We start from the raw sequence: 27480 nt of genomic DNA on the forward strand, positions 1-27480 counted from the left end.
AGTACTCGCTTCGAGGCAGTTACGCGTTTTACGATCTTCGATACCTTGCAGACGTCGAGCCTGTCGACTCTGACTTTCAGCAAGCAAGCAGCTCGTAATAGCTCCGATATATTTATGTACCTCTAGCATTTTTTATATCAAGCCCATGTGTATTTTTATGTGTTACGTAGCTGGAATATTACGAAGGATATAGTTGGACTTGTTTTAATGAGCACTTAAAAATATTCTGATAACGTAGTAAGGAATTGATATAAAAGAGCTTGCGCAAAAATATTGGGTTGTGTAATAAGCAATTTCAGATTTTTCAGTTGAATTGCGCAGAGAATAAAAACCTCGATTGAATTAACGTGATAGTAAACAAACCAAACGCGTTTTGCTCGAAGAAAACAGATTTCTGCAACTCTTATGAATTAAATTCAATTCTAAGAACCAGAAATTCTGCTTTGTCAAAACAAAAAATGTTTGGTTTGGTTATTATCATGTTAATTAAATCAAGTTTTTTTCCCTGTGTGAAAGGCTTATGTTTTTATAATTTTATGAGAAAAAACAATGTATATACGAAGGAGGGTAAAAGATTATAGATCAGAACGGTGCATATATTGTTTTATAAAATTATATAACGGCATAATGATAGTTATTTTATTTTACCGAAAAAATTCGAAATTACATAACCCAATAAATTGAAAGTAATTCCGTGTATCTTGTAGACTGTTAATTATTCAATTGGCTTAATGAGAATCTCATGTGATTTTCTTACGCTCACAAGTAGGATTCGTATCACGATTTCGTAATTGAGATCATCGAACATAGTCGTGATACCGCGACTAGAGCACTCGACGCAGCAACTTAAGGCCGACCAGTGCTTTACTCTCTCAGTGCTTACTCGTTAATATTCGCTTTTAAGGAGGTAAAAAGTCATTCTAGAAGTATCTTCTAAAATGACTGGCGCATCTAACTACACGAATAAATTTATACGATATATAGCTACTTATTATCCCACAAAGTAGAAATTAATTAATAAAGGACTCACATAAGATGCATAAAAGAAACACAGTAAAAAAATTTGTGTTAATTTAGCACAAAGTGAATGTTAAAAAATAATACAAATATATCAGAAATTAACACAAAAAAGTACCGACACTATTTTGAAGCAAATTTTATGTAAAATTGACATACTATAAATAATGTCAAATTAACACAATAAAAATGTCATTTTCTTAGAGAGAAAACTGTTTGCTTCCTTTTTTATTGCGTTATTTTTATAATGTTATTAGAGATTTTACCAGAAATCTTAATAATATGCCCTCTCTCTCTAATTGATTCGTTTCTAATTAATATCGTACTTAGAAAATTTGCTTACCATAGGTGGGATCATAGTTGGAAATGTTGTCCTTTGTGAGTCACTTATCTATTACATCACTTATATTCTGATCGTAGATATACTTGATATTATATATATCGTAAGATGGCAAAAACAATATTTTTCTAAATTAACTTCTATAATATCTTAATTCATACTGATATATAAAATGTATAATTATAATATTTACATATGTTGTAAATATTAATTTAACATAAAATGTTTGGGTAACATAAATATAATACGTTAAATTTATATACGGGTATGTTAAAAATTTAACATAAAAATATCAGTTTTAACACAAGGATCAGTTTTAATACAAATGTAATCAGTTTTAACACATGTTTTTTACTGTGAATTATTCCGCCAACATTCGGTAAATATCATTAAACCACTGGATATATCTGTACTTTGGACGAAACAAGACCAATTCACTAAGACTTAATACAACATTTAACAAAAACATTTTAATGCTCAGAAAATTAAAATTATTCTGCTAGATTGAACCCGAGCGATTTGTCGATTTTGAGTTGTTTACAAACATTATTGTTTTATAGACTAAAAACTGGAGAGGACCAACGTCGAGCTTTTTTCGAATTGTTTTTGCCTGAAAACACAAAGTAGTCAGACCTAATATAAATTTCGTCTCGTCATCGCGTTCCCTCACAAGCTCTCATCCAGTGTTTAGTTCTGGAGACACGGAATCGTGGCAGCACTGCCAGCGAGTCTCGAAATCAATACTGCTGTGCGTGAGTGTCTCACTTGTCGCAATCCTTGAAACGCGATATTACAGCACGCAAAAAAATACTACGAACGGACTGTTGCGCCTGATACAATTACACGAGTCGGATTATTGCTCGATTATTGCAGTTCCGCAGAAATCTTTTGTATTTTCTCGCTGGTCGTGTTAATCGGCGCGTAAAAGGATAACAATAGACGGCAAACTGAAGAAAACGCAAGTAACAAAGCCGAACAGAGATGTTAGGCTTAAAGACGCGTGTGTCTCAATAAAACTGGAGCAGGCTTTAACTCGGAGAGCAATTGTCGCGCTTAAAAAACAAGACAAAGAGAAGATCTCTTCTCTTACGTACAAAGAAACGTCCAGACCGCCGGCAGAAAAGTGTGCCTTCCAGTTGTTTGAGGCGAGAGAAACGATAAATTCATCGGTTCATTGGTTTGTAAAGAATAGATACGACGGTTTCGTTACAGCGATATCTTAATTGGCATTCTCTAACATATCTAACGCGCGCGAATATACTCAAAAAAATATAACTTTATCCTTACAGGATATCCTCTTGGTCTCATGGCCTCAAAACGATTCCTCTAAAACTAAAAGGAAAATATTTTAAATGCAATATTGTTAAAGTTAAAGGAATTTTGCCTTTTGTCTCTACAGTACAAGTCTTGTCCTTAATAGAAATTTCTTTTAGTAAAAGGTCATGCTGCTTGAAATAAACATATTCTTCTTTATTCAGGAGGAATTAATAGTTCCTTTAATAGAAGATGAATATTCTCTCAGTAAGAATTTTTGTTTAGAATATGGGATTACAAAAAATAGCGTTTTGCAATTAAAGTTTTTTTTTTCAGTGTGAAAATATTTTTATTTTTATTTTAGAAGCTCAAAAATGCTCAAAACAGCCGCCATTTGATTGAAGATAAGCATTGACGCGGCAGACTAAAGATTGTCGCACCATTTCAAAGAATCGCAGGCGATTCCGTAGACTCACAATGCAATAACGCGTTGACAAAACATCTCTTCATTGTCAATAAGCTGCGAATACAATAAATGCTTTAAATGTCGCCATAGATAAAAATCTATCAATCTATCGGATTCAAGTCTGCGAAACAAGGAGATCATACGACCAGTCCTCTTTCTGCTAATTTATCTCTAGATAATTATTATTGATTATTATTATATTTCTCATTTGACGGCTAAAATGTGATGATACTTCATTGTGCATAAACTACATGTTTATCCTTAAATTTAAAGGAACGTTCTCCAGTAATTCTGGAAGAACATTTACTAAAAAATTTAAATAATTATCGCCTGTGAGATGTTATGACAAAATATGTGAACAAATTAAACAGTCGCTCACAATTCTTGCTCATACATTAATGCGCAATTGCTGTTGATGTCTACTTTGGATTCATTTTGACTGTTATAATTTCAATGTTTATTTATGACTATGTAATAGTAATATAAACTTTGTTTTATTATAACTTCGCAACTACTCATATTTAATTATAGGTTTTTTTTATTTGAACAAAAGGAATACACTCTAGAAATTTGCCTAATTATTTCGTAAATACCTTGTATGAAAGAATATTCGCTAAGAATAAGATTACGGGAGAAGATGAAACTAAGGCGAACCACTTTTTTGTTTTTTAGAAAAATTTAATATTAAATACAATAACTGTATCAATAACTGTCAAAAGTGTTATCAAATATGTTTCCTATAATAGTATTCATATAATCAATAGGAAAAAAATAAACTATTTAAAGAACAGATTTTTTTTTAATATAATGCAAAAAGAGTTTTGGAAAATAAAGTGAAATAAATATAAAAATAAAAAAACTTACTTTTTAAAAGCTTATAAAATTATTGATGTTAAAACAATTTTCTTATTGAATTCCTTTGAATATAAAAATTATAAGTTAAAAATAAAAAAATTTTCTATGGAAATAAAAAAAATTAAGCTCAATAATTCAAATTATTTAGCAGTCCTTTAGGCTTATGAACAGAAGTCGCAAATAAAAATATCACTTTTATATTCACCGTATAGAATATAAGATGTGATAACATGGGACACCTTATTCATCCATCGCTATTTTTTAAACGACCCAACAAATTTCAAAGTAGGAAAAATATTTCCAAATAACTAACTCTATGATTTTGAAATTTTATTATTATTAATCGACACACTCTCTATAGCTGAATGTGTTGAATTTAATAATATTAAGACAGGAAAAAAGTTTTTAGATCTTACTTTATGAAAAGCTTTAATACGAAGAAAATAGTGGAGAAGATCCGTGGAGCGACGAAATTTTTTTCAATCACTGCGGCTTCTCATCATCGTCCGACATCCTATGTACATGGCCGCGCAACAAATTCCGCTAGATCCTCGGACGTCGTATCGGCCAATCGAAAACCAATTTCCAGCATTCCAAATTGACAATCAGTCATCTCCGTCTAAGCTGGCCGCACGCTTCTCACTCATTCATCGATCGATCGACAGGCAGTGTCGAATGCCGGTGCACGATGCCACCCTGAGAGTTACAGCGCCAGCGCGTGCGATCGAGGAACTGCTACTCGCACGATGGGGCGATCTTTGACTCGACTCGAAAAACCGGGCAGCGCCGAGAGGGTTGTACCCGCCGCGAAATTCGCACGAGAGTAAGGTCAGTGACCTCTCGGTGGCAGCATTATCGAGCGGGTCAGTGGGTCGCAGAACCACGGAGTATTCTGCCCCCCTGACCGCTCCTGCAGCCCCCCTCACGTACAGCACTATCCCACACCGGCCATCCACCCACCGCCCCCGGTTCCTCTACGTTCCTCCCGTAGGAGAACGGTAGCGTTGGCTGGCTGGCTAGTTGGCTGAATCGAATATTTGCTTGGATTCACCTCAACTGACTTCAACTTGACGAAAATTCTTCTTGTATTCGTTTGTTTTTCATCTAGACGAAGTCTTTTCAAGTAGAAATTTGGATCTTACTTTCGGCTTCAGTATTTCAATTAACGGCTATTTTGCTACTCTAAAGTCTACATCTTTATGTGGCACTTTGTGCACTTCCTACCACGTTAGAGGCGTTAAGTAGAACTTCAATCTGTTAAACATACGCTGATCCTTAAGAATATACAGCTGTTAAAAAGTTCATACTAAGAGTAGGGCTAAAATTTCGACTTGGGTTGCGCCGGCGAATAGCGATCCCTTTTCTATGACTGTTTAAACACTATTTTCGAGGTGAACTTATTCTTAGGTGACTTTAGTCGATGGAAATAAATGATGAAAATATTTGATAAATGCTGTGAGATCAAATAAAATAAATGTTTTAGGCATTTTTTAAAACACACATAAAGATGCTAAATTATCTATATATCTTTCTAAGATAACTATATTTAAAATAATCGAAAATTAAATCTAAATACTTAGAGAGAGAGAGAATGCGATATAAAATATTTATGGGGTTAATAAGCTAATTGAAAAAGCAACGACACCATTCCCGAAATATTTCTGTGGAGAAGTCAAGAAAGAAACGACGCATCCTGTATACGGGGAGAAAAATTCATGACTTGTTACGAGAATTTCTGAAAGAGAAACTACTTCCAAGACGCTCGAGCAGAGATAGAACCATAAAGGGGAATCGGTGATGAGGTTTCGAATGGGAACACGAGAAAATGTTACGTCAGCCGCTTATGTGGACAAAATTAGCTCACAGGAGTAATCAAGGAAATGAAGCGCTCTTGTTTTCACGCATAAGGGAATTAACTGATTCGCGAGAAACATAATCACGCAATTCATACAGCCGACCTTGTCTTACGGTGAAAAAAATTACAGATACGTGTGCACACATACAAGTGTCCCGACCAGACCCACCGTTCTTTCCAGGGTCAAGAATGAAAGGCGAAGGGTCCTTTTCTGGCGCCGTGAAAAGACTGTGAAACAGTGTGCGTGTGTTGTGTGTACCTTTCAACGTCCGCGAATACCTCGTCGCGATTTTCAACGTCCATGCAACGCGATCGTGCTATAAAGAGAGATCTCGAGAAGCTGTCGCCTGCACGACGGAAAAATCGACGAAGGCACGAAGACGCTAGACGCTCGATGTCGGCTGAGAACGCGCGGAATCACCGCGCAGGAGGATTCCTGATGGGGTCTCGCGTGCTACACACCGACACCAAGACGGTGGGGCGACATCGTCTCGAGGAAGCGAACGGTGGAGCAAAGGGATTGCGGAGGAATAGTGAGCAAGAGAGAGAGAGAGAGAGAGAGAGAGAGAGAGAGAGAGAGAGAGCGAGAAATAGAAAGAGAGGGAGAGAGAGAGAGAGAGAGAAAGAGAGAGAAGCATCCCCATGGCTCTATATAGACCAAAAGCTCTCGCGCTTGCAGTGCGCTTGTGCGAGAAGCTGCCGTTGCCCGGGAAGAGACCTCCCGGCCAGCCTCAGTCTCCGGGATGCTGGGGGCGGCGATCGTGATTCTACCCCCATTCTCGTGGCGCTCCGACAACACGGCCAAACTGATTGCAGCGCGCTCGCTACTCGGCAGCCAGCCACTCGAATTAGCCCTCGTCTCTCGCCGCGCTCTTCGCTCGACTCGCGCGCGCGAGTAGAGAGCCCGGGCTTGTTGTCTCCCTTGAACGGGTCCACCCTCTGCCACCGCGATCGTCGCCGCGTCTGTCCTTCTGTTCGTTCTCTCACTCTTTCTCTCTCTTTCTTTCTTCCCTTCTCCTTCTGTCTCTCTCACTCTCTCTCTCTCTTTCTCTCTCTCTCCAGGTCCCAATCCGCCCTTCGTCCCTTCTCCGTGTCCACGCTTCACACCCTTTTCCGTCGAAGCCGGGGCGCAGTCACCGCGAGGGCCTTCAGCCAACCGGCAGGTGAGTCTCTCCCGTCATCTGTCGTCGCGGGTGCATCGTAACGCTCAAAGTGGTGGTCGCCGGTCAGCGGAGCGTACAGTGCCCGATATCCTGAGAGATTCAGCCGCGCACTCGTGTGTACACCGGACTTTCCATTAGCTCGTTCGACCAAGTACGCGAGATCAGAGACCTTAGGGATCTCCTCTTATCTCGCTTTCTCTCTTTCTCTCTCTTTCGGTTTTCCCTCTATCTCACATACACACAGACGTATACTTTCATTCTTTTTCTTTCTTTCTCTTTTTTTTTGTTATCCTTCTGCTTCTCTTTCATTTTTTAGTGCCATCCTAACACACATTCTTTCTCCTACGCAAGTTCCTCCACTTTCCGTTCCTCTGCTTTTCGATTCTTTCGTGGTAAATTCTGCTCGTAGACTGGAACACAACGGAATTGTACAGATTAAACAGTTGTTGTTCGGGGACTCAACATAGTAGATTCTTCACGGTAGTCTCAGAAAAAGTTTGGAAGACGCTTTATAAAATGGGCTCCACCATATTCAAGTATGTCGCGGGAGAGAGTGCGCTCTGTTCTTGTGTTCCAGTCGAAAGAGCTTCAGTAATACCAAACAGAAAAGAGAACTGGTCGAATCGATAAGCAGTCATATCCGGCGGAAGCGATAATCCGGCATCGTACAAGTAATTGTCGGCAACCGATTGAAAGCGCTTGGGAGCTTTTACGGTTGAAGTTCCTTCGTGTGTTGTAGTCCCAATCGAATCCAATAAAGTCCAATTTCCACTGGAATTGCGCTATTGGCCTTATTTCGATCAAGGTGTGCACCAAAATGGCGGCACGGGCACCAACGCTCCGAAACGCACCGACCACCGCGCGTAGGGGCACTTGAGCTCGCTCGCAGAGGGAACTCGATCGATTTAATACGGGATCGTTGAGTGTACATCTTTTGACGATCGTCAGGAACTCGCAAGACGAGATCGAGTCCACGATGGTGGGTGGTGGTGACTGTAAGGTCGCCACCGTGGAGGTAGAGGCAGCCGCCGCTGGCGACAATACGGCGACACTCCCGGTCACCAGGCCTCTGAACCCGCAAAATTCACCGCCAAATGCACAGGACAACGCCGAGAAGAACAACGCCGCGAACAAAGAGATGGAACTGAAGAACGTGCGATCGACTCCAGCGAAAAAGTAAGACTTACGCTGTAGAGACGAGGGAGTCGTCGTCGTAGGCAGAAAGATCATAATTTAAAAACCACCCCCGCGTCCATCTCTCATTCGCGAACGTAGCACCACCACTAGTAGCTCGTTAGTCTCATTCTCGAAACCTTTGCCGAAATTTCATTAAAGACGACGGGTATCTTTCCATGTTCGCAAGTGTACGTGCGAAAATAACAATTCGTTTATTCTTTTTGTAGGTAAAAATTGTCTGTTATTTTTACATTATTTTATTTAACATAAAAACTATACGCAATAATAAAAATATATACTGAGGGAAAAAATGGTTAATATGAGCAAAAAATATGGTTATTCTGGCATCCACTGTATATTCTTGTTCAAACAACAAAAAGTAGCACACAGAAAAAATATCTAAAAAATAAAAAGATATTTATTTAGTGTATAAATATTTACTTACACTAAATATATATTTTTTAACTCAAAGAAAATTTTTTTTTAATTGGGAAAATATTAATTTTTTAAAATCTGCAGTTTTTCATAAAAACAACTGTTTATACTATTTAAATGAAAGAATGTAGATATATGGAAATGAATATGTTATTAATATCAATCGTGAATAAATATTTATTATTTTGTAATGTTTTTTTCTCAATGTGTAATAATAATATACATGTAAGATATTTATCTCATTAACACTACAACATCATACTTACTACATAAGTGGTTTTCCTGATTGGAATTTTTCACTCTATAATTATAGCCATAAATACAAAACACTTTTTTCTCAGTGCAATAATTCTCAGTGCAATAATTGGGCCAATGTGTATGCCGGGATGCATAAAATTCAACCTCTTTAGCAGAATAAAGTCAAATCAAGCGTGTGTGATTTTTCTCACAAAGAATATCGACGATTTATCTCGCACTCGTTTAAAGGAAACAGTTTACTATCGCACAAACTGAAGCGTGACTACGTTACCCTCGCATTGCCTGTAAGAACAGCCGGCTCGTGAGGAAATAGTAACAGGGGCCCAAAATGGAAACGAGATAGTCGAGTTTCGGTTGGCGTTTCTATTTACGACATAGTTCGTTAACCCGCGAGCAACTTGACGACCGGCGTGACGCTCGTGTCACGTATATGGGTGTCGTACGCGACACACCAAACTTCATTAATAATTAAAACTTTATTAATAATTAAAACTATAATAATTCAATTTAACTAAAATTAGACTTAATTAATAATTAAAAATCTGCGTAATCATCTGTAAAATAGTAGATTTTTGTTCAGTTGGATGTAATATATAAACATGAAGGCAAACATCGTCATCACAACTGGTCTACCGTATTGCGCATAATTATTTACAAATCTTCTTTAATTAATAACTCAAAATATCACGTGGTTGTTTGCGAAATGGTAGAATTTTGTGTTCAACTTGATGAGTTGTACCTGCATACAACAGATGTCATTAATTGTCAAACATCCTATATACATAGACTCAGCGTTTCGCAAGAGGCTGCGAAAACTTAACCACACAGAGAGAACGATTTATTGAATCAAATAAATGTTTTTTTTGAATAGTCCAAACGAATTATTTAATTGACACGACAAAAGTATTTCTTTGGAATTAAGCCGCAAATAAATATTTTGCGTCAAACAAAATTTTGTTCGATCAATCAAAAAATTCGTTTGGACTATTCCAAAGAAGTATTTATTTGATTCAACCAAATCGTTCTCTCTGTATAGAAAAGGATGTTCTACTAGTGTGAGCATTCGATCTTTGTCTAGCTTGACTCCTATTGAATACTTCGTCTTTTTCCAATAGTCAAGTTAGACGAAGGTGCAATGAACAATGGAAGGGGAATATACTGCTTCAAATCTTGTCTTGAAATCTCGCATAAGAAGCGCCTGTGTCTATGTATACAAGCCTATGATGAGAACTCTCGCAGGCCAATACGTGTACTTGTTTACGCTGCTCGAGACTTCGACGAACATCTAGGTTGGTCTGGGTGACTCCCTCCGCAGACGTTGACACAGAAGCTATAAAAGCCCGTGGATAAATCGGACAGTTGGCGCGCTACTTTTTTAATTGACTAATATTGATTTGACGACAAACGTTGCCGCATGCACCTTCGCGACGAATGGATGTCTCCGGATTACTACACAGTCGCAGTCGCAATTGCATTAACATGGTCTCGCGAGCTGATGCCGTTGGTAGTCTACGCGTTGTATCCGCCGTAAAACGACCTCTCCGCTCCGTTGCGGATATTTCTCTGTTTCTCTCTCTATCGCGAGCAAGACCCCTGTGAAATTTAATTAATCCGGAGAAATTAGAGTTCCCCCGGCTGTTCCGTTCCAGCGAGAGACTAGAGCGCGCAAGATCCGACGTTAAACCAGCAGTGCTTGGTAAAAATTTCCGAGAAACAGTGTTGTGTTATGACGGCGAGATAAATAATTGTTTGGCATTGCTTGAGATACCTAAAATGAATTGCGGCATAAATAACGCTCGTCGAAACGAAGAGAAGAAGAAATTCTTCCGACAATTGTGATTGTCAGAATCGCGCGAAGAAAAAATCCATCGGTCAAAGAACCGTAACGTCAATCGATGCAAACCGGGTTACCGCCTATCGTAAAACTACTAGCAACGGTTGCTCTCGTTTGCCATCGCGAAAGCAAAGAATAGGATGTGAGTGGACGTTTGAAGAGCTGTAGGTTTTGATGAATCAAAAGGATGTACTATTCGACTGATCATCTGGCTATAGGAAAGACTGGGTTTAGTTGGCTCAAGGGGTATGTCGGTCATGCACTTTGTCTACGTATTTATCATGAGAAACAGTAAAAACAAAATCGCAAAATGCCTTTTTTAAAACATAGATATTTTCTTTTCTGAATTTCATTAAAATCTGAATAATATTAAAGTTAAAAATAAAAATACTGCATTAGCTAAGTTTACTTTTAAGCGTCTCGAAATTTGATATTAATATTCTCCATCGCGCATGAGTAAATAAACTTAAGTGATATGTTATTAGTCAGAATGAAGTTTCCTGCAAGTCTATGATAAACTGTTTCGAATAACAAAAACAATTTTCATTCATGAAATGATTAAAATCGAGCATATGGGCGAACTAAGTTGGTCACTATTTAAGATCCGGCAGGACTGTGGAGACCTCTCGCGGAAGCCTCGGAACTACTAATCAAGATACATATTTTATATGTGATCTTCTTTTACCCCGACTTGCTAGCCAACTTGACCTGGCGCCAGGGCAAAATGACCATGTCGCAATGTACGCATTCGTAATTCGGTTATTACAGAAGAAAATGTACAGTTTATAGAATCGTTGCGGAGAGAGAGACATGAAAAGATAGACAAAAGGTCTCTATGATGTCTATACAGTCAACCACAATAACTAGCTGCCTAGAAAATTGTAACTTTGAAATTCTGAAAAATGTGCCATCTGACTTCAGTTTCCTTTATCTAGTCTTTATAGGAAAGAAAGAAAAAGGTAGCTGTGTGGAGCATAAAGATATTGCTTATAAAAGTATAGTGTTCCGGTATAAATGTTATATTAAAATTTGAAGTAACTTCTGAAACTTCAAATTAAATCTGCAATATCTTCTGAGTTACACAACGGAATTTGCAACGAGGATTTAAACTATTTAACAATTTAAATTTAAATTGCACTCTATATGGGTAGTATATCCATAATAAGAAGATTCTATCAATATTGTTTTCTTTTTTTTTCACTGAAAAATGTCGGAAACGTTTGGATAGATTTGATACAAGTGTGCGTTCGGTGCTCTATTCTCTATTTTATTTTCACCATCAAGTAGGTTGCACAACTGAGCTTTTGCATTGGCTGTTATTGGCTTTCTTGCTCTTGTTAATTAAACTATTTAAAACGTTGACTGCAATTGTCACAGGGATTATTAGGAAATTTTATGTTGTTAACACCATTTTCAAATCAGCATGTTATTTTTTAATATGCTTATCAATTATATTTATTATTCAGTGAAACTTACAATAAAAATTTATTTTCATGATAAAATCTACACGAATTAACTCGCATACAGAGAATTTTTTGTATACTGAGTCACAAAACGGTTTAGACACATTTCGAGCACTGAAGTTGCAGCGCTTCGAGATGTCAAAATTGAGAGCCACTGCTGATGCATTTGCACATGAGTCGATTATAATAGGAGCTAAAGTGACAGTACAGGGTGTATTAACTCGTTATCTTATATTTATTTTCATACTCTGTAATATTTTCACTTCGGCTCCTATCATAACCGAAATGCGTCTAAACCATTGTCATTCAATTGTCACTTCGGCTCCTATCATAACCGAAATGCGTCTAAACCATTTTGTGACTCAGGATACACCACCTACGAGGCAACTCGTACTTTTGCAATCAATGTGTTAGATTCCACGCGGCCGACTGTGAAATATGCGAACGATTAAATTCTCAAAACGGTTTCCGCAAAAGTCTCGCGAGAAGGTTAACCGCGGAACGAAGACGGGGCGAGGTTAAACCCATAAGAGGGCGAGGAAACAGGGAGGAGCACCGGCGCCGAAAGTGGGTACTTGGAGATATCGACCAGCCAGTCTGGACCGTTCCATGCCCATGTTACTGTAACCATTTTCTCGTTCTTTCCTTGTTCGCGACTGGAAAAAGTCTGACTGGAGCGTTACCTCTTCGCCGCGTAGTGGAACAGATTGCAAGCCACTTTTCTTCGATGTTGTTGCCGGTGTGTTCTCGTTTATCGCGGCACTTTGAGCTTCGGGAGCAGCTGTCGCCACAAACTCACTCTTGCTCGTGTAGAATCTACCAGTCACGAACATTAAATTGTTATGATTGCAAAAACTGCGTGTACGAAAGAACTGTGCACGAAGTAACAGTTGTTTCTGTATTAATTGTCATGATAAAAGAACTTTAACCCTTAAACGACAGACGAAGTTATGATACATGAATGAACAAAGTAGGGTCATACATGTGACACTAACATTTTTTGAGTTTATATTTTTCTTTTGTATGTTAAGATTCATATTAGAATAAATAAACAGCAGCTTAACAAAATATTTTTATTGTATAAAAATATTTTTTCAGGATAATTATCTAACTTCAATGCGAGCATGTCATGTAGTTTCAATGAACCGCATTGAAAAATATATATTGATTGGAGTGATTATTAACTCCACCTTGTCGTTTAAAGATTAAAAATAAATACCTGACACCACAAGTGAGAAAAAAACAGTGTCTGTTTCTTGCCAGTTTTCAGTTGTGAGATTTTTGGAATTTGCACAGACTGCAGAAATAAGGCTTTCCAAGAAACTTACAGGAAATAGGACATCGGCACTTCTCCCCCCAAGGTACATATATCCTAACGAGATTTTCGATAACTCACGAAGAGCTGACACGTTCAATGATCGCACAAACGACATTAGAAATTCGCCTAATGAGATGAGCAGACCGAAACACTACCGAGTAGTACCCAAGACGAGAAACGTATTCATCGTCATAGAAACGTTCTTGCCTACCAACAGCCCAATCGTGGCGAACAATAGCTGCAAAGTCCGCCTGATCGATTCAATTAGAAACGGATAGTTACATGGTTCCACAGTTGATTAATATCAAAGGATTGCATTTGCGTCTTGTATTTCATACGCTTAGGCTTAACTTTTCAATAACAGTTTAAATTCTGTTTAAACATGCCAAATACATTATTAGGACAAAGCTGAGACTTAAATCTAAGCTTAAACCACCGTTGAAAAATCGACCCTCACTCGTCTGAAGTAAGTTCACGCGTCGCAAAGCACGTTAGATTTCAACCTAACTTAAGCACCGTTCAAGACGCGCGGACAAGGGAGCTTTTCAATATACGGATACCCTCTTCACTACGGGTGCATTGGCCGACTTATAATCAATTTTCTTCCACCAAGAAAAGGCATCGCGATAAATAACAACCCTCTTCTGTATTCTCGTCCTCGGAATAATCCAGAAAGCCGCGATTAAAGGACACGTCTGGTGACTCTAACGCGACCTGTATCCGATCGATCGCAAGTAAACACAGGAGCCGCCCAGCAAGCTTTAAATAAAAACGACCGTGCCGACACGCTCTCCCGCAAGGCGGGAAATATCACCGCCTTTGTCATATCGCGCTTCACTCCGCGCTTGACACATCCGGGAGAAAGGGGAAGAAAAAAAATACCTAACACGAGTGTACCGGGCTCGTGCGGGACACAATAAAGCCCGCGCCCCAACCCCTGAAATGCCACGTTGACAAAGGGCGGTTAAGCCCTTCTCGACGTAGACGCACCGCAATACGTGCGTCGCGCGGCGACGACGACGACGACGACGGCGGTGGCGACGGCGACGCGCGGGCGTCGCTGCAGCGAGCCGATGCAATTGCACCACGCGGAGCGGCGCATCGCCGTCGTTGCTGCCCCTGCTGCGTGCGCGCGCTGTGCGCGGCCCCGTTTCCCCGTGGAAAAACCTCATTTCCCGCGCGATTGATTCCCGGTGAGATCGCGTCGAGTTTGCGACCGGCATTATGTGCACATATACGTGCGCACACTCGCACATACACACCCACCACGCACCCACACACACACATATGTGGACTATCGATTATACCGCCTAACCTTTAAGCGAGAAAAAGAGCGTGATGAGGATGAGGCGCGAATAACTTCGTCCGAGATGCTCGAGCGGCAGTCATGCTCGTCGATTAAAAGCGAATGCACCAGGTCAACTGTTATCGAAGATCGACCCCTTTGCCGTCGCGTTCCGCGTAGCAGTCCGTGCCGCTCGGCCCAAGATCAAGTAGTGCTCGGCCAAAGTCAACGAAATTGTAGCATCCACAAAAATGTTGTCTGCCCGAAATCGCTCTCGCCTCTATCAAACAGTGCTCGAACGCGAGAGATTAACAAAATTGTAGCATTCACAAAATGTCGTTCGCTTAAAATCATTCCCGTCTGTGAAATAAATACTGTGACAGTTGAATTGTTGCGGTTTTGTGAATGAACGATACGTTTAATGAGCCGGCGTCGAGTACGAGTACCGTTTAAATCTAATGACAGCATTATTTCCGTTTTACGAATGAACGATACATTCAGTGAGCCAACGTCGAGGGGGATTCTGTTCATCAATTCTTCGCTGAGAGCGAGTTATGACTGCGCGCGAGTGATATAACTTGAGGTTCTTAACCCTCAGCGGTACAGTCGTCGCATGGGGTCTTTAAGAGAATATTATATTCAAAACAATCTTTTCTTATATTTTACATGAACCCAAAAACCTAATTAAACAAAGAAAATATTTAAGTTCTCAACATAAAAGATATAAAATAATTTTTATATCGGGGTCTCTCAAGATCCCATGCATCGACTCGTGTTCGAAAAGTAGCGCGACGACTGTAGGATTAAACGACAAGGTGAAATCTTGGAACATGAATAGCAAGGTGGGGTCATATATGACCCCAAATTTTTTTCTTTTTCTTCTTTCTTATTAAAATTTATATTAGCATAAATAAAAAGTGGTTTATTTACACGAACATTTTTTTTGTATGAACATATTTTTCAGTGCAGTATTGAATTTTGTGCACAAATGTATCACAAAGTTCCAGTGAATTGCGTTGAAAAACGTATCAAATGGGGTTGTCGCTAACCCCACCTTGTCGTTTAAAGGTTAAAGGGCTGGAAACCAACATGACGCAGTTTTCATATTTTGTACTGTTTTTCTATTGGATTGTCTAGAATTGCAAGTGTTTATACAGAATGAAAGTATCAATATATGACGGAGTGGCTCATGTTATGTCAAAAACAAAAAAAATTTGTAAAGGAAAAATTGGAAGAAGTTTTTTTCAATTTTTTATGTAATATATGGCATGCTCCGACACGCGTTGACATTTGTACTTTCACTCTGTACAAGGATTTGCACACAAGCAAATGAAAAAACAATGCAAAGTTACATGCATGTCGATATCCAGCATTCTCTTAACCTATATCTTTATGTTTAAGTTCACTCTAATCCAACAACGAAGCAAATTACTTCGTTTTTTAATTTAGTTAACCGTGCGGTCTCAACTTATGTTAATTAAGAATTTTAATTTGGATAATAGATTAAACACACAGTCGTCGCGACCCTCCAGTCGCGTAATTCGACCCGAGACAGAACTCGGTCAAGTTTATTATTATAAACAATCGTCACACAGTGGCCGGTGGCAGAAAAAGCGCACGTGAGTATAATACGTGTTGCGCGGGCTAAATGGGAATATCGAGGACGAAATTATATTCGGTGAGAACAATGAAAATTCGATGAGTTCAAACGTCATAACATAACCGAAAGACGGGAATAGAAATAGCACCACTCGGGTTGCGCGCGATCGCGGGCGCAACAGTCGACGTTCGTTAATAATCGAAGTAGGACGCGATGTAGGTTACGTGTAAAACGTCTGTGACGGCAATAAATAAATCAATAAGTGATGGATTAATTAAAGCAATTATTAAAAATTAAAATAAAAAAGTGAGTACAGTAATGTGTAACAGTGATGTGAACGTTTATTGGTAAAATAACGATTGCCCGCGGGATAAAGGACTAAAGGGTTCCACGTAAATAAATGTACAGAGATAATCATTTAACTCTAAATATTTAAAAAATTACTCTAAAAAAACTCTAAACTCTTTCCAGCGCATCTTTTTTGCCTATAATTCTCGGAAAAATGATCGAAACTTAATGTTTTTTTTTTAAACCAAATAAAAGATCGTCATGGAATATGATTCTATTCATATTTTTTGCGATTTAATAGAGTTAAGAAAAGTTAAGAGAAAACAAGATGTTTTCAAGAACGGTACTCTCTTAAAATGAATCAGTCAAACATCACTGAAAACAGTGAATATATACTGATTTGCAGTTATAAGTATAACACTGAAAGTGCTCAGTTCTATACTCATAACTGATATCAGTGAGTATTCACTGATTCACTTTAAGAGAGTAACGTTTGAAAAGTCGGTCTGAATAAATTTTACTTACGTTTAAAGTTCTCTAGACTTAAAAAAAGACAGTGAAATAATTCAAGGACACTTAAAGTTATCTCAGCGTGTGACGTTTCTGGTGACGGCATCATGGAGGTTGAGGTTATACCGTTCGTCGACAATAATAGGAGCCGAAAGGACACCACACCACCGCTGCTACCACCGCGAGGTAGCAGGGTGCAAATTATTCAGAGGAAACGGTGAGAAACGGTTTTACTCGAACACGAGCTTTTAACGCGCGAATGCTCGAACGGAACTTCCGTTCCGACAGATACAGCCGATTCTTATCGTGTCGCGCGCGCACGGACTATTTTCCCAGATAACACAAATGTCTGAAAGACATCTCGGAGACGTCTGAAAGACATTCCACTGTTTCACTTTAACTCTTTGAGTCCTACTTCTTTATTTTGAAAATATAGCCTTACTTTAATAGAGAGATATAAATAAATGTTTAATATCAAAATGCAAAATAAGTATCATCAAAAAGGTCAGATCAGAGTAGGTGTCAGCAAGAAAAAATTAAAAGTATTTTTATTATGAGAAATCATAGAAAATGAAGGAAAAAAATGTAAGCTATTTTTTCAAAATAAATAAACTATCACCCCAAGAGTATTTTATTAAACGACGTAGACGAATCAGTCTCATGAACATGTAATGAACATGTTTTTTTCGTGTGAATATTATATCGTATTCTTAAAGATACGCCGAGGTTCAAAGAGTTAACACGTACTTTTGACGTTTGTTTAGTCTAAGTTAGCGCCGCTTCTACTTATTATTACGAAACGACAGCTGTCATCTGGCTAAATCACGGCCAAGATTACAAAAACACGGATTTCTTATTTCAGAACGTCGCTGTTCATCATCATGAGCTTCATATACGCGAAGCTGCTCGTGGTCGTATGCATCGCCTACGTGATAAGCGAAGTGGTGACGCACAAATTGCCGCTCTACTACTACGAGGGATTCTTTACATACCTGTACGGCATGAGTATTTTGTTCCTGTTGTACGTTTTCTGCTTCCTTCTGCAAGAAAGCGCCTGCTGCGCCAGAGGCAGCGACACGCCGCCACCGCCACCGAGGCCGCCAAAAGCCGGCTGGGTGCCTAAAGAACCGAAGGATAAGCTGAAGAAGAAAGAAAAGAAGGAAAAGGAACAAAAGGCGCCAAAGAATAAGAAGGAAAGCCAGGTGAAACTTTGGATTTCTTTGTAAATGTAACTTACAAAGAAGTTCTTTGTAAATTTGTCGGAATGAGAGATTCGTGTATCTGAATTCTTTCTGAATTTCTCGGAGTGAAATTCTACTCGGAAAGTAGAGTAAAATATTTAATAGCAATCTTTTTTAATCTAAACATTAAGTGTATGGGGATTAAAAATTGTTAAGTACTCGTAATAGTTAATAAATCCGCATGCATCTCAATATTTTATATAATCCGCGCAAGAGAGACTCAAAACTGGCAAATTGTCAGCTACTTAACGTTTTATCGTAGAATAGCAGGCAAGTTATTCAAATTAAAGTAATTTTTCACTTATACAAAATGAATTTTCTACTCTAAAGACTCCTAATCTCTTGCTGCGGAACTCTCGATTGATGACGTCAGAAACAAGAAAACCATAAAATGATCCTTAAGATTGATTAGGCATATTTGCAAAATATTTGGAAAAATTTCTAACAATCAATAAATAACTGTAAAATTAACGTCATGCAACCTTTCATTTTAGTCTATTTTTCCTCATGATTTTGCTCCTAATTTTACGGCTATTTATAAATTATTAGAGTAAGAAAGCTTTTGGACTATTTTACAGATGTGATCTCAATCGATCACAAGTGTCATTTTATGGACATAATCTATTATTTTAGTATTTTCTCTGAAAAAATATTGGGCATATGTTTTCTCACTTTTCCAATGTCATTAATTGAGATGGCTGGGGTGAGGACACAAAAGTCTTAATTGCCGAATGAATATTTTCACTCGAAACTGAAGAACGAATCCACACTCCAGGAAAAAACTTAATCTGCTCAATTGGAACATTCACTAATACACTGAGAGAAAATCGATAAAAAATTAATAAACGGATATTTCCGATCATAATAGTATTTCGTCAGATAAAAATCGATCAAAAACCAATAAAAAAATTATAAACCGATATTTTTCATCGGATCCTTGATCGGGCACAAAAATATATCGGTATTTTTTATCAAAAATACCCATTTGTTAATTTTTTATTGGATAATTCCTCTCAGTGTATGGGTTGAGAATCCATTGTAACTCGAGTGAAACGTCATCCTTATTAATAATACATGATTCCGCGTGGTAGTATTTCCACGAACGTTTTAAATAAATTTTCACTCGTTTTTAGTGAGATTTCGTTCCGAGAAATTTAGAGAATATTGTGTACGTAAATTTTACGAGCTTTCGGAATTTCTAAGATATATATATCGTCTTTATTAAAGAAAAAAAAATTTCTAAGATTATTTCTAGCAGTTTACTCCAAATTATGAAGTGTATATAAGAGTGACTCACCGCAACAGGTTACTAATTTCGTTTCGAGCGGGTTTCACGGCTACGGCAATGGCATGTTTCCCATGAAATGTATTTTCGTTAGCGTGACACTCGGGTTACGCGCGGATACTCTTGACGCTGACGTAATCAGACGAATGGCTATTGTCATTCGTATTTTATGCCAACGATATTTCTAACCTCTCCGCAGACATTTCTTTAAAGCAAATGAACGCTGGTAAGGCGTTTTAAGCGTGAACAACCTTAACAAAGATTTATATTCGTCGTATCTAAAGTTTCCCGACACAAAATGATTAACAAAAGAGGAACATTGATATTAGGTTTGGCATCGGGTCCTTCCTCCCTGACGAAGCGAACTGAAATGTTCGCGAAACGTCGGAATCAGCCAAAGAAGTATTCACGCGGCTCAAACCCGGGAACCAAATCTAATATTCATGGACACCGCGAAAGTCTCAGATATCAAAGAGCATTGATCCTGAAGTTTTTAAAAAAGTTAAATCGCGATGAAATATACATTTCGATGACATTGCCGTGAGAGATATCGCTTTTTTGACAGGATGCAGCCGATGTCGAGGCCGGCGTGGCCACGCGGGCCCTGCGGAAGCGAAAAACTTCGCAGAATGATCATAGTCACGGAAGCTTCTTCCTCAGAATCGGCGCGATAGGTGAGCCAAATGCTTTTTACCGAAGCACTTTCTAAAGTCGTTCGCACGTAACGTCGATGAACTGACGTTTCGCACGATTTGTCAGCCTTCGGACTGGGCACGATGGTGTACAATGGCTTGGAATTCGGCGCGTTCTTCGAGGTGCCACCCACGTCACCCTGCTATCAGATACTGCAGGGCGTCAACCCGGTGCTGCAAATGATCTTCACCTTTATGCAGATGTACTTTATCTTCATGAATTCTCGGGTACGTGTCTGCATCGCGACAAAAGAGCACGATTTGAATTCGACAAAATGTGGATTGTTTCTCCTCACGGTATTTCTTCACAGTTGAACATACATCGCTTCAAAGTCATCGCCCGCTTCGGTCTGATGCACGTGGTCGCGACTAATCTCTGCGTATGGATACGCACTCTGGTTCTGGAGAGTCTCAAGGAGATTACTCAGTATCATAAGAAACTGGGTCAGGTTCAGGCGGGGATTCTCGGTAAGCGAGATCTATTTAAAGAATCAATTGTCACAATGATAGAAAACGCGCTACCGCGCCAAAAGCATTAGCTTAGCGCGGTGTAGTTCGAAGTCGAAGTCGAAGTTTGCAGTAGTTTGTCAGTAGTAGGATGTTTTTGTATCTAAGCATAACTCTCACGGATATTATCCAGATACCTGGAATTAGAAGGATCATTAAATGGAATCATATGTTATTCCTATATTTATATATACAAATTAATATATATACAAAAATTTAACAAAAAGGGTGAATTTTTGCCATGTTATATATATCAGATATTATATATTTTATTTTGGCATATTTTAACATATACTGATATAAGAATTAAATATTTTGTGAAGTATCTATTTTGTTGACCTTATTTACATATTTTTATATATTAAATGATTTAAAAACTTAACAAGAAATATTAATAAATATAAATAATTTGGTAATTCAAGAATCTCGATAGGAAAACATTCAAAACATTATATAACGAAACCTTTACATAACCATTATATAACGAATGAAAATTTTAATGTTGTAATTATTCAGAAAATACTTAAAAAATTATAAATTTTTTATGAAATATTGATAAATATTTGTGCAATTAATTTCTAAATGGTATTTCAGTAGCGATATGTGATGAATCATCTTAATAGAACATTTAAAAAATTAAATTTGGAAAAAATTACTCAATAACTGAGAAATATATTGTTTAAAACATTTGGAAATTGTGCATGAAAAAAGAAATCAAACTAATCCATGCTTTTAAAACATATACAATTATTCCTAAATTATAATTTAAAAATATTGTAACATAAAATATTATATATTCAAAGTATGGCGAAGTTTTACAATAAAGATTAAAGCGATTCTAAAAAAGCAGATAAATAAAAATATATAAATAAATAATAAATAAATACATAAATAAAAAAAATATATAAATACAAAGTTTACTTAGATATTTATGTGCTATTCATCTAAAACTTTTTTCATTTTCCTTTAAATTAGCGAATATTTAACTAATTTAATAATTCGAAATGTTTCGTTTGAAAATGCTGCAAATATTATAAAATGTTATTGCTGCATTACATTACGAAAAATATTGAAGATTGTGATTTTCTTTTTAAATATTGAAATAAATGTGCAATAATGAATATCTCAAACAAATACCCTTAATTAGATTTATCTAATTTTGGTCAAATATCACTTTGATATTATATTCCGACTAAATCGTTGCGGCGAATCATCTTAGCGCAATCATCGCAGAATTATACTTCATTTCATGATGTTATTATTGTACAATGTTTCAACAATTTTTTTTATCGGGGGAATGCCCTCCGGATGCTCAAGTACACGAGTAACTTGAAAAATAACCGAATATTTAGAATTGACGCTTGAAATTTGCAGAGAGCATTAAGCAACACTCGATGCGCAACGCCGGGGCGATATTGGGTACTGAGCCGCGCGATATGGCGCAATTACGAGAGGCGCCTCTCACCGCCGCCTCGAGATCGACGACTATCGGGCCGATCACCACCAGCACAACCGTGGCTGCTGCTCTGGGTCGCGTGATGAGAACAACAACGAGATCAATCGCCGACGTAGTCACCATGCCGACCTCCACGTCCACGACCACTTGGACGAGCCTGTCGACGACGCCGTCGACCACCACCTTCGCGCTACCCAACCTGACGACCAGCACGGCAACGACCCTGTCCACTCTCTTGACCACGTTTACGCCGACTACCACCACTACCAGCACAACCACCGAAAGGACAACCACTATTCCGACTACAACGAGTACAACCACCACCACCACTGCTATGCCGTCTACCAGCACTTTCTCCTCACTCATTATGGAGTTAATGAATGCGCCGCAAGCCGACGCAGATAATCAAGTACGGATTATGTCTCGTTATACTCGTTAAGAACGTCTTCCCTGCCACTACATAAAATAAGAGGCATCACTCAGATGCTGAAGACAAATATAAAAAGTTAATCGTATGTACTTCCTACATTTCTTCGGGTGCCACTCGAAATGTCACTCGAAAAATAGATCAATGGCCGAGTCTCTCGAATTCAAGTGACTTTTCACTCATATTATCCTGTCACTCATATTATTCTGTGTCACTCATATTATCGTTTTATTCTGAATCGTCGAGGTAATATTTTCTTTCGAGATTGAAGAGCAGCGATAAAATATATAATATAATGTACAGTTGCAGACAAAAAAGTTCGTAATTTTTTTGGGTGAGTTTGTAAACTCTCCGTTGTATCAAATAGGAGACTTTGTTCTTTGATGGGAAATTTGAACAAGACGTATATACAGAGTTCACATACGGATTCCAAAAATTGCAGACAATTTTTTGTCCACGACTTTTCTTACTCTATCTATACAGAAACAATTTTATTCTAATATTTCGGCCGAAATATTTGCTTACATGGATTAAAAATTAAACTTTAAATTAAACATGTTTTAACATTTTTGTGATTCGAAATAGAAGTATTTTCACTATCATTTCGTGTGAATTTGCATTTGTTTTGCTTCATTCTAAGAAATTTAAAGTACAAACATAGAAAGATTGGTATTCCATTTTACTGTCGCATTATTCAATTAGACATTTTTATTTTAAGATTCGGTTTCTCAGAGACATGCTCGTTTAGATATGTTCACTTTTTCTTTCTTAATCCAAACAATGTTGATGTAACAATATAACGAGCATTACTATGAATAAATTTTATAAGAAAAAGAAAAATATAATCACACGATTGTCAGACAGACGTCACTTAAGAATGACAAATTATTCTCTTTAGATTTTTAAAGAAATTCCCGATAACACCCTACTCTAGTATTCAAGGATCCTTATTGTGGCAGCAAAAATGACAATTATTCTTGACAATATGCGATAATTAAACCATGCCTTCCTCAGGTTCCGCAGATCTTCGATGTGAGCAACCTGACGAATAGCAGCGAGTTCTGGAGCCCGAATTTGGGTATCTACGCGGAAGCCTTGACGGAGGACGGCACAGTGTCGAACTCTTGCGGACGCGTCAACATCATGGGCACCATCGTCCAGGATGCTGCACCGTATCTGTTCCCGTTCATAATCGAGTACAGTCTGATCGGAGCTGCGGTGATCTATGTCATGTGGAAACACATTGGCCGGCATCCGCGTTGGCCTCATCAGGCCGAGGCGGACCTCGAACGTCGTCTCGAAGCTATGCTGTCTCGAAGAGCCGTCGCTCTCGCCCATGCAGGTATACTTGACATTTTCCTCCTAAATTTCTCATTACCATCAATTCACATTCGCTACCAATGTGATATGTGACGTTGGTACATAGTCTTATGAGAGACTATCAGATATTCAATCAACAAGAAATAGCCAACAAGAACTATGCAGATTAAGTATACAGTTGCAATTAATCACTTTTGCAGAAAAATAATAACCCATAATTTTGCCTCCTGTAACGTCGAACTGATCCTGTATCCCGATTATACGTTATATTAACAGAAAAAATGTCTAAAAAGTAAAATAACATTTATTCGGTGGGTACTAATAACATATTTACTTAAATCTAAATTCTTTTGTTTAAATAGAATATATAATTGCTTTCGTGGAAAGCTAAGACTTTAAGAAAATGTATATTCACTTATTTGAAAAATATTTTGCACCAGGAAATATGTTACTAGTGTACCCACCGAATAAATATTTTTTACTTCTTAAATATTTTTTCTCTCAATGTACTAATTCTACACTGAGAGAAATTATCCGATAAAAAATTAACAAACGAATATTTCAGATCAAATTCCGATCAATTTTTATATCCAATCAGGATGTTCAATTATATAAATTTAATCGGATACTTCAAATCATAATGGCATTTCATCAAATAAACCGATAAAAAATTATCTCCCGATATTTCTCATTGGATGTTTCCTGATTGAATACAAAAATTCATTGGTACTTTGATCGGAAATATTCGTTTATTAGTTTTTTATCGGATGATTTTTCAGTGTAAAGTATCCACCTATCTCAAATTAAAAAAACTTTCTTCTATGTTCACACTAAGTGTCAGAGTAAGTTTATTTTAGACAATTATGTGAAAAAAAAAAGAAAAAAAACATAGTAGTTTGTAGAGAAAATTCCCTAAATAGATTCTAGTGGCGAATGTGTTAAAACTCCTGGTCCCTCGCCGCAACTATCTTGATTTATGATGTCAGAAGAGCGAAGAAATGCATGTACTCAAAATTCCTGCAAAGTATGTCGAAATAAAAAGATATGTCCAAACAATGACATTTGCAATCGATTAAGACCTCTAAAATACTCCGAACACTTTTCTTTTTCTCTAACAATCAATAAATAACCGTCAAATTAACATGACATGCAAACTTCCTCTTTAATCTATATTTTCTTACTTTTATTAAGTTAATTTTACGTTTATTGATTGTTAGAGCAAAAAGAAAAGAGTATTTTATACCTGTGCTTAATCGATTGCAAGTGTCATTTTTTAGATATATCTTTTTATTTCGACGTACTCTGCAGAAATTTTGGATATACATTTTCTCGCTTCCGACGTCATCAATCAAGAGTGTCGCACTTAAAGATCAGGACTTTAATTTCAAGTCATAACGGCAAAGATAAAAGATGCCAGCGAGACAAAAATAACCAACTAAGACTCGACTAAGCTTACGAATATCACCTAATCTTTTCAAACTGTTGAATTTCGTTGTGAAAAGAAAAAAATGATTGTCAGGTCACGCTAGAGTCGACTGTGTGGGGGCGAGCAAGGGTCTCTTCTTCGGTCTGCTGCTGCTGGTGGGCTCCTTGATATGCTTGATCCTCTTCTTCGTGCTGATACATCATCCGGAGCTCGGGCTGCTCGCAATTTATCTCGCCGACGTGTCTCACTGTGTTCTGATGACGCTCTCCATCGTAGCCATCATTGTCGGCTTCATCCGCGTGCAGAGCCTGAAGTTCAAAGCTGAAGAACAGAGCGACCTCAACGACATCCTTCTGCGCGTCTCCGCCTTCGGCCTCTTCGTTTATGCCGTTTTCAGCGTGATTGCCGGTTCCTTGGCGGCGTTCACACACGAGCCGAATTTGCTCGTGATGGTCACGGGACTGCTGTCGGTCGCTCAAGTGGTCCTCCAGATGCTCTTCATCGCCGACGTGTCGCGCAGGAGAGTCCACCTGCCAGAGCACGATCGCAGCAAGCCCGGCAGGCAGGTAGTCACGTTCCTGCTGATCTGCAACGTGACCATGTGGGTGATTTACACGTTCGAGACTCAGAAGGTCATCGCCAATCCGGTGCAACTGGATTTCTACGGGTTTCTCGCTTGGGCGATCGTCCAGAGGGTCACCTTGCCGCTGTGCATCTTCCACAGGTTCCACAGTGCCGTGACGTTCGCCGAGATCTGGAAGACCAGCTACAAGGCGCGCCTGGAGTAGACGAGCACGGAGAACCGTCTCGTTATGGTCAATCGTCCGGAGTGGTCGTCGATTTGAGCGAGAGGGAAGAGTGAGCGGCATGAGCGGGTCACTAGGTGCTCGACGATCTCGATCACGTACATCGATTTCAGGTCTTGGTAAGGAGGCGGATGTCGAAGAGTGATGGGAAGTTAGCTCGTTAGATGGGAGGATAACTGGCGAGGGACGGGTCAAAGCCGGAATAATCAAACGTATATAATTAGCGTGTTCGATACGCCCGTTGCGCACGAATGGAAGATCCAGAGATGGATATCCAAGTCGTTGATAATTGTTAAGAATTGGAATTCCCATGAATCCAAGTTGGAAGTCGGAGATTTATCTAGTTGAAGCACCCTCTATCCGAAAAGAGACACTTGAGTGATCAAGTTCAAGGTGTCGTTCTTGCATCCTCGAAAAGGAATTTTAAGCAGTTAAGTGGAACCAGACACCACGTCGTGTCGAGTCACAGACTGTTCCTTTTCATTTTATCTTCGTTCTTCTTTTTCACTTCGTTTTGCGTACAGTACACTACATTTCCTTTTTTCTCCTTCTTCTCCCTCCCCTCTTGTTCTTTTCTTTTCCATTGCGTTGTCTTAGCATCGGTCGGTAAGGTCGGCGCGGAGCAATTGACGGACCAATGACGTCTGAACGATCGACGATCCCCGTGATAAATAATCTGATCGATCGGGGAGGCTTTCGCCGATTTCGGCGCAAACGAAGCACAAAAACGACAGAGTTATTAGCGTTTCACGAAAATCGCATTTCCTTTCACACCGTGCGTTTCTCACATTTCAACACACACGATCTCTATATACCGCCGCCAAATTTTCTACTTTTATATGTATACATTATATAATATATATATGTACCTTCGCCCTTCCCCCCCTCCCCGCCCCTCCCAATCGTGCATCACGAGCATCGCAAGCAATTCGGTTCACTCACGGCAATATTCGCATTGTCCAAGGGGAAAATTATTCGGCGTTTTCTTGCATTTCGCTCATTACGGATATATCGGATCGCTGTGATATGCTTTTTGCGGAGAGCTCGGTCGGCATCGGCGACGAATCTTCTTTCTTACATTCGTACGTTCGCGATGTTTGACTGGATATTTCGTATTTTTATAAGTCGTCGACATTGTGTCGATGGTAGAGACGCAAGATTAGCTTCTAAGTTCTCTTTTCTTTTTTTTTTTTTTTTTTTTTT

At 38.6% G+C, this 27480-nt stretch overlaps 2 protein-coding genes across 13 annotated transcripts in view; one reads left to right on the top strand and one right to left on the bottom strand.

Annotated features, from left to right (window-relative positions):
• Window positions 1–27473, top strand: part of LOC116845235 (proton channel OtopLc) — a 43683-nt gene extending 16210 nt beyond the window's left edge. For 5 of the 12 annotated variants that reach the window (XM_032817677.1, XM_032817679.1, XM_032817678.1 and 2 more), the window contains exons 4-10: window positions 17980–18319; window positions 20209–20317; window positions 20403–20563; window positions 20647–20803; window positions 22217–22707; window positions 23740–24067; window positions 25565–27473. In XM_032817677.1, coding sequence (XP_032673568.1) covers window positions 17980–18319; window positions 20209–20317; window positions 20403–20563; window positions 20647–20803; window positions 22217–22707; window positions 23740–24067; window positions 25565–26259 — 2281 coding nt within the window. In that variant the 3' untranslated portion in view covers window positions 26260–27473. Of the gene's footprint in view, window positions 1–6534; window positions 7064–7755; window positions 8127–14737; window positions 16951–17140; window positions 17335–17979; window positions 18320–20208; window positions 20318–20402; window positions 20564–20646; window positions 20804–22216; window positions 22708–23739; window positions 24068–25564 lie in introns of those variants that run through there. The other 7 variants (XM_032817682.1, XM_032817681.1, XM_032817683.1 and 4 more) reach the window with 7 other exon arrangements.
• Window positions 12086–18231, bottom strand: LOC116845236. The gene is made up of 2 exons (XM_032817689.1): window positions 18110–18231; window positions 12086–12932 (listed from the first exon to the last, which is right to left on the bottom strand). Exons 1-2 carry the CDS (start codon window positions 18118–18120, stop codon window positions 12635–12637), a joined length of 309 nt encoding a protein of 102 aa, XP_032673580.1. The 5' UTR covers window positions 18121–18231; the 3' UTR covers window positions 12086–12634.
• Window positions 27474–27480: the final 7 nt, after the last annotated feature.

The sequence above is a fragment of the Odontomachus brunneus genome, unplaced genomic scaffold (genome assembly GCF_010583005.1).
Source record: "Odontomachus brunneus isolate Ranch 3 - 2012 unplaced genomic scaffold, Obru_v1 Obru_scaffold_050, whole genome shotgun sequence".
Taxonomy (NCBI): domain Eukaryota; kingdom Metazoa; phylum Arthropoda; class Insecta; order Hymenoptera; family Formicidae; genus Odontomachus; species Odontomachus brunneus.